Source organism: Acinonyx jubatus, chromosome E2 (genome assembly GCF_027475565.1).
Source record: "Acinonyx jubatus isolate Ajub_Pintada_27869175 chromosome E2, VMU_Ajub_asm_v1.0, whole genome shotgun sequence".
In the NCBI taxonomy this organism is placed as follows: domain Eukaryota; kingdom Metazoa; phylum Chordata; class Mammalia; order Carnivora; family Felidae; genus Acinonyx; species Acinonyx jubatus.
This window is the reverse complement of record NC_069396.1, coordinates 52,456,555-52,464,181: the sequence shown is the minus strand read 5'-3', so window position 1 is coordinate 52,464,181 and position 7,627 is coordinate 52,456,555. Positions and strand designations below refer to the sequence as shown.

General features: G+C 57.0%; 1 protein-coding gene across 1 annotated transcript; it reads left to right on the top strand.

Moving 5' to 3' along the window:
- The first annotated feature begins 1,153 nt into the window (after positions 1–1,153).
- On the top strand, positions 1,154–3,777 carry KCNA7 (potassium voltage-gated channel subfamily A member 7). The gene is made up of 2 exons (XM_027038037.2): positions 1,154–1,961; positions 2,925–3,777. Exons 1-2 carry the CDS (start codon positions 1,407–1,409, stop codon positions 3,738–3,740), a joined length of 1,371 nt encoding a protein of 456 aa, XP_026893838.1. The 5' UTR covers positions 1,154–1,406; the 3' UTR covers positions 3,741–3,777.
- The last annotated feature ends 3,850 nt before the right edge of the window (positions 3,778–7,627 follow it).

Sequence of the window (7,627 nt, the reverse complement as noted above, 5' to 3'; positions counted from 1 at the left end):
CAGAAAGGAGTCTCCTTGTGGGTCTCTGAGAATGACAGAGACATAGACGCAGAGAGAGGTAAGACAGAGACCCAGAAAGAGGGACACAGAAATCCAGAAGGATGGTGACATAGCTTCCCAGAAATTACACACGGAAGAGGGCCTACATTCGGAGGGAGTAACCTTAGTGCTTCTCTGCACTTGCCCAGCAGAGGGCGCGCGGGACCCCATTCCCTGGAGTCCGGGTAACCTATCCCCACCACTTCCCCCCAAGCCTATTTTTACGCGGTGTCATAGGATACCGGTGGCTGGAAGGCCATCGTCTGTCTGTCCTTTGGTCCCTTCGAGTGACCCTGCGGCATCTCCCCAGCCCACCCCCCACCTGTTCCTGGCAGGCTCGGCCTCTGTTTCCACTATCCAGGGTTACAGCTCAGGCTTCCCTGGGTCTCGGGGTGTCTGACCCAGAAGACAGGGGGAGACCTCGGCGAGGGAACCGAGTGTGGGGCGCACAGGCTCACGGTTTGCAGTTGCTGGAGCGTCTCCAGGACGGGGCAACCACCAGGCCGGTGGCAGAGCCGATCTACAGTTTTAGTCAGAAAGAGATTCAGAGAGAGGACTCCAGAGACTCGGAGTCCTCCAGAGGCCCTGAGACAGAAACTCGCCATAACTCCGAAACACAGGGAAACAGACCCAAAGGGGAGCCCCCCCCCCCGGAAACCCAGGGACAGAGAGACACAGAGTCCTAAGAGATCATGAGAAGAGACTCCGACGGAGGGGGGAGACAGATAGCAAGGGAGACAGCGATAGACAGACACACCCCTAAGATACAAGCGTCAAAGACGGAGATCCAGACAGACCAAGATACAGATTACTGACAGAGACCCCCAAGCACTGAGTCTTCTAGAATTGCAAAACTCAGAGATAACTGACCCACTGAGATACTCAGAGATACACCCCTCGACAGACACCCAAAATGAAGACATAGCCAGACGCAGAGATGTAGAAGGTAACAGAAAAAAAGACGTGGAGGTTTGTGACCCCAGCACAGGGGCTGGGCAATTCACAAAAAGAGACGAGAGACACACACGGAAACCCGGAGAGACGAGGGATAGAGGTCCCGGGCGAGAGCGAAACCCAGGGAACGGGGACCCGAAAGCGGATGCGCGCTGAGAACGCAAGCTCAGCGCGGCGGCGGCTGCGGGGGGAGGGCGGGCGCCCCGGCAGAGGGCGCGCGGCCGCCCTCTGCCCCTCCAGGGTCAGGCACCCCCTCCCCCGCGCCCTGGCCGGACGGCCGGGCTATTTTTACGCGTGGACACCGGACACCAGCCTGGGGCGGCGGCGGCGGCGGCGGCGGCCGAGGCGGGGCCGGGCCGGGTCGGGCGTCGGGGCCACACGTCCGTCCGCGGGTCGCCGGGGCTGCGCGCGCCATGGAGCCGCGGTGCCCGCCGCCGTGCGGCTGCTGCGAGCGGCTGGTGCTCAACGTGGCCGGGCTGCGCTTCGAGACGCGGGCGCGGACGCTGGGCCGCTTCCCGGACACGCTGCTAGGCGACCCGGCGCGCCGGGGCCGCTTCTACGACTGCGCGCGCCGCGAGTACTTCTTTGACCGGCACCGGCCCAGCTTCGACGCCGTGCTCTACTACTACCAGTCCGGCGGGCGGCTGCGGCGGCCGGCGCACGTGCCGCTCGACGTCTTCCTGGAGGAGGTGGCCTTTTACGGGCTGGGCGCGGCGGCGCTGGCGCGCCTGCGCGAGGACGAGGGCTGCCCCTTGCCGCCCGAGCGCCCCCTGCCCCGCAGCGCCTTCGCGCGGCAGCTCTGGCTGCTCTTCGAGTTCCCCGAGAGTTCGCAGGCCGCGCGCGTGCTCGCCGTCGTCTCCGTGCTCGTCATCCTCGTCTCCATCGTCGTCTTCTGCCTCGAGACGCTGCCCGACTTCCGCAACGACCGCGACAACCCGGGGCTCGCTGCGGTGGCGGCTGCGGGCCCGGTGAGGGGGCGTGTCCTGGGTGGAGAGGGGCGGGGCTTGGGAGGAGCTGAGCGGGGTCCACAGGGATCTGGCCAATTACAAGGCGGGGGTGAGGGGCACTGGGAGGCGGGGCCTCTCGGGAAGGTGGGGCCTGGCTACGGGCGGGCGGGGCATTGGGGGGGGGCTTGTTGGGGGAGTGGCCAATCACAGGTGGGGCAAGAGGCTTGCGAGGTGGGCAACCCAGGGACCGGGCCTGACCAGGGGAATTTACCTTTAAAAGCTGGGCTGGGGGCCGGGAAGGGATAGCTTAAAGGAGGCGGGGCCTGAGGATATGAATAGGAGGACCTTCCTATCACTGGGTGGGGTTGAGGCAGGTGAGAAACGGGCTGGCCGAGGGCGGGAGGGCGGGAAGACAGGTACGTTAAGAAATGAAGCAAGGGAGGAGAGACTGAAGAATCAGGGGTCCGTGCGGCTGGCTGTAAGCAAGAGAAGGATGGGCTGGAGGGAGCTGGAGACAGAAGAGTGAGGCCTGAAGGCTGAGGTAGGAGCAACCCAGCACAAAAAAAAGTCAGGCTGAGGGCCATGAGGGCAGGGTTTGGTGTTCAGAGAAGGCCTTTAACCATTAGAGTCTGGGCTGGGGGTAGGGAGGGCAGAGCACGAGGAAGTGGGACCAGGGTGGCGACACTCCCCATCTGGAAAATCAGTGCTGCGATGGGACTTTGGGAAGGAAGAGACTGAGTCTCACTCAGGCACCATTCTAGGAGGCCCCACCAGTGAAGGATCAGGGACCATACAGTCAGCCACGCAGGGATGATCCCCAGGGTTCTGGAAAGGAGTCTAGGACAGCTGGGGCACTGGAGGCCTGGGAGCAGTGACCACTGACCAGTTTGCACAGAAGCAGTTGGACATTTAAGCCATAAATGTGGCCGTTCTAGTGTGTTCCAGTCTTGGTGTGGTCCTCTCTGACCCCCTTCCTCCCTGCAGTTCCCTGCTCGGCTGAATGGCTCCAGCCCAGTGCCTGGAACCCTGTCTCGCATGCCCTTCGATGACCCGTTCTTTATGGTGGAGACGTTGTGCATCTGTTGGTTCTCCTTTGAGCTACTGGTGCGCCTGGCGACCTGCCCAAGCAAGGCGGCCTTTTTCAAGAACGTGATGAACCTCATCGATTTTGTGGCCATCCTCCCCTACTTTGTGGCGCTAGGCACCGAGCTAGCCAGGCAACGGGGCGTGGGCCAGCCGGCCATGTCACTGGCCATACTACGAGTTATCCGACTGGTGCGCGTCTTCCGAATCTTCAAGCTGTCCCGGCACTCAAAGGGCCTGCAGATCTTGGGCCAGACACTACGGGCCTCCATGCGTGAGCTGGGTCTCCTCATCTTCTTCCTCTTCATCGGTGTGGTTCTCTTCTCCAGCGCGGTCTACTTTGCGGAGGCCGACCGGGAAGATTCCCATTTCACCAGCATCCCTGAGTCCTTTTGGTGGGCGGTGGTCACCATGACCACAGTCGGCTATGGAGACATGGCACCCGTCACTGTGGGTGGCAAGATAGTGGGCTCTCTGTGCGCCATCGCTGGTGTGCTGACCATTTCCCTGCCTGTGCCGGTCATTGTCTCCAACTTCAGCTACTTTTACCACCGGGAGACAGAGGGCGAAGAGGCCGGAATGTACAGCCATGTGGACACGCAGCCCTGTGGCCCACTGGAGGGCAAGGTCAATGGGGGGTTGGTGGACGGAGAGATGCCTGAGCTACCACCTCCACTCTGGGCCCCCCCTGGGAAACACATGGTCACCGAAGTGTGAGGGACTGTGGAGGTCAGCAGGACCTCATGTTTCCTTGGAGGGAGGGAGGGAGGGGGAGAAGGGAAGGTTAGGGGGAGGGGGTTGGGTAGAGGAAGAACTAGGTTAAGTGGTAACGAGTTGGGGAACACTGAGTCTTGTTGGGTCTTGAGTTGTGGTTTGGTAGCTCCTATGGGTACTTCCTTAAGTGACCGTGAATGGCAACGAGTTATACTGAGTTGATGGAGAGACTCCATTGGTTTAAATTGCTTTGGGTTGTGCAAGACTTACGGAGCCTTTTGTGGTAAGTGTTGACATAGATTTGATCCCATGGTTGTGTTTTTTAGGTCCTCACTGGGTTGGGCTGTGTTGTTGAGTCTAGGTGAATCTTGTCCAACTGCATTGTGCAGGATTCTGTTGTTTTATGAGTCCCCTGGGGCCATTTTGGGTCAACTGAGGTGGTCATCCACGGCATCGTTGGGACTGACTGCATGTTCATGCATGGTGTTGTGGAGTTGAGTTGAGACACGTTGGAAGTTGTGTGGCTTTGTGACTCTTGTAGGGCTATGTTATTTTAGATTCTGTGAACTTGTGAGTCATGTAGAAATCCAAAGAGTCAAGTGGTCGAATGTGAGCTTTCCAGGTCACGTTAAGTTGGGTTGTAATGTATGACTGTGGGAATCTTTCAGGGTTCTGTTGGGTTGAATTGTGTAAAGTTACATAGCTGGAAATTTAGGGGGCTACACTGAGGTGAACCGTATTGAATTGTATAACCACGTGAGTCTTGTAGGGCCGTGCTGAGTTGAGTTACACCAAGCTGTGTCATTGTGAGTCCTGTAGGAATGTTAGGTTGAGCTGGACTGTGTGTATGGGCTCCATAGGGCCATGTTGGTTTGTTCTGCATTTACTGGTAGCACCAGGACCCAAGAATAAGAGCACTTGGCGGGGGGGAATCATGTATCAGGGAGCAAGTGTGGGGTTATGGAGTCTGAGAGACGAACTGAACTGACATGCCTGGTGTCACTTACCATAAGGGGCAGGGCTGGGTTCTGGAGCAATGGACTCAGTTGTTCACGCAGAGGGCCTCTGGGGGAGCTAGGGAGATGCAGATGCTCCTTCCATTTACCCTACACCTGCATCGTTTTGCCATTCAAACCCTCTCCATCTGTCTGTCCTCTCCTATAGCTTTGCTTCCAAACACGGAGATCAGAGCCACAAGGGGAGAGAAAAGGGGAAGGGGACAAACTGTATGTACTGTGTATAGACATGTTAGGGGGACAGAAACACAAATGAGGGGACAGAGACCTGGGAGGTAATGGAGACTCAGAGAAAGAAAGAGATAGAAATCCAGAGAAGAGGGAACAAAGACCCGAAGAGAGAGGAAGAGAGATTTAGGGAGAAGGAGACAAAGACCCAGAGAGAGGGAACGACAGAGACTCAGAGGAGGGGGGGGGGGCAGAAAATCCAAAGGGAGAGGGAGACAGAGATCAAGAGTGGGAGACAGAGATGGGGGGGGGGAGTGTCAGGCACCCAGAGAGGGACAGACATCAGACTTAGAAACAGACCGGAGTGCCCCCAAGAGAAAGGTAACCAAGAAAGAAAAAGGCAGAAAAAGTCAGCGCCTCTGAACCCAAGAGATATACACAGTCTGTCTTCCACAGAATCACAAAGATCTCAAATCAGGGCGCACCACCCCATCCTCCCACAGCTGAGGAAGGCTGTCAGACAAACTGACACTCTATTTTCCAGGGGAGAAACCAGAGTCTTAGATCATGGGGGTGGCTTCCCAAGGTCTCGTGGCACATCCCCAGGGTCCAGGACTGGGGGCAGGCTGCCTGACCCCACGGCCACATCAGCCTGCTGGAAGGCACGGGTCCTCCTTGGATCCTACAGCCTCGTTTCTCACAAAGTAACTGAGGCTCAGAGGGGAAGGTGTTACCCTAGGTCACGAAGTCAAACATTTTCAGAGGACTTTCGGTACTCAAAGGGCATTTGGAGGAGGAGGACGCAGGATGCTTCAATCGCTAACACATATAGGGCTTCCTATGTGCCAAGCATCATTCAAAGTACTTTACTTGTATTAATTTATTAAAACCAGTGGTTTACAGAATGTTGTTGTTGTTGTTATTTTTAGCTATTGCCACCCCCCCCCAACTTGCAAATTACCTAGATTCAATGTGAGGCATCCGAGGGGATCTGGTCTGAGGGACACACACCTCTATGGGGTCCCTCTTGGCAACTCAGAATGCAGCTAAGAAATTCAGCGTGGGTCGGGGGGAGGGCCACCTGGGTGGCTCAGTCTATTGAGCATCCAACTTTTGATTTCAGCTCAGGTCGTGATCCCAGGGTTGTGGGATTGAGCCCCACACTCAGTGTGGAGCCTGCTTAAGATGCTCTCACTCTCTTTTCCTCCCTCTGCCCCCCCCTCCCCTGCACCTGTGTGCACACTCTCCCTCTCTGAGAGAGGGAGAAAAAAAAATCAGTTTGGAAACCCCCGATTTAACCCAACCACCTTTTTATACAGAGCGATGGAAGAAAGTACAGATTATTGTGGGCAGGGTTTGATAAAGATAGAAAATAATAGAATGTTTAGTCACTTCTCTCTGAGATGGAGAGAAAGACACGTTTGGAGACAGAACTGGAGAACAGACCTCCTCACAGTGACAGACGCAGGGCAGAGTCCAGGACCCAGGACAGAGACCCAAAGAGGAGAAAGCCCATGCAGAGAGGAGCCAAGACTTGGAGAGAGGACACCCAGGGGAAGGAGGGAGAGCAGGTGGAAGGAGGGCAGTGACCTGGGAGGGGGTCAGAGGCCGGTGTGTGTGTGTGTGTGTGTGTGTGTGTGTGTGTGTGTGTGTGTGTGTCGGTGGGGGGGGGGGTGGAGGGAAGGGATCCACAGAAGCTGGAAGGCAACCACGGAGGAAGGGCCAGATATCCAGAGGGAGGGGCACAGAGAGTGTTTTACTTTTCTTTGAAAACTCACCTGTATTACTCCATCAGAGGCTGGAAGTTACTTAGAGTCTCTCTGGTAGGGGGTGGGATGTGTTGGGTGCTTAAGGAAGAGGTGGAGAAGCCAGGAGAGGTCATGGAGGTGACCCGAGGGGACACTCGAAGGCTGGAAAGTGCCCCTCCCCCCCCCCCCAATAAACAACTGTAGGCGCCTTCTATGTTGCCTTGGCTAGGCTGGGGAAAAGGAGGGAACACCCTAATCCGGGGACACCCTTCCTGCCACCTTGCCATGTTATATTTAGGCCGAGGGAGGGGTATGGGATGACCCCCCCCCCCCAGATGGGCATCAGCTTTCCTCCTGAAATAGCTCCCGGGGAGGGGTGAAGGGCTCTGCTGGTCCCAGGACTCTGTCTGACCTCAGTCTGTCTTAGGGTCTCTCTCTTTTCAACGGGTCTCCGTCCCCCTTCTGGGATTCTGTCCCCTTCTCTCTCTGGGTCTTCTCTCTCTGGGTTTCTGTCCCTCCTTTCTCTCTGTTTATGTGCCCTTCCCATGTCTCCCTTTGTCCCTCACTATTCATTTTCTTTCTCTGGGCAGAGGTCATCGTGTTCCCAAGTCATACCCTTGGCTGTCTCTGTGCCCTAGAATACCTTGAATTTCTCTTATCTGAGCTCAGGACAGACCCTCTCCCCAGTCCCCACCCAGGAAATTCCAGCAGACAGGACTCTGTGGGAGAGCTCCCCCATATCCACTGTCTCCCTGGGCCTCGGGCCTTATCGCTGCCCAAGTCCAGCTGGTTAATGTCTAGCCTGGAGCTCCTGGGAAAGTGGGGATGAGAGCAGAGGGGGGGAATCTGCCCAGGGATTGACACTTAATTGGCAGCACAAGGCAAGGGAATCTCAGGCCCAGACTCCTGGCTCTAAGGAAGGAGGGAGCTGCTGGTCAGGAGCCTTGGGTCTGCGGAG

Excerpts from the sequence above, each read along its gene's own strand:
- KCNA7 (XM_027038037.2), top strand. The coding sequence starts at position 1,407 with ATGGAGCCGCGGTGCCCGCCGCCGTGCGGCTGCTGCGAGCGGCTGGTG. Across the intron at positions 1,962-2,924 it reads CGGTGGCGGCTGCGGGCCCG|TTCCCTGCTCGGCTGAATGG; the intron begins GTGAGGGGGCGT and ends TCCTCCCTGCAG.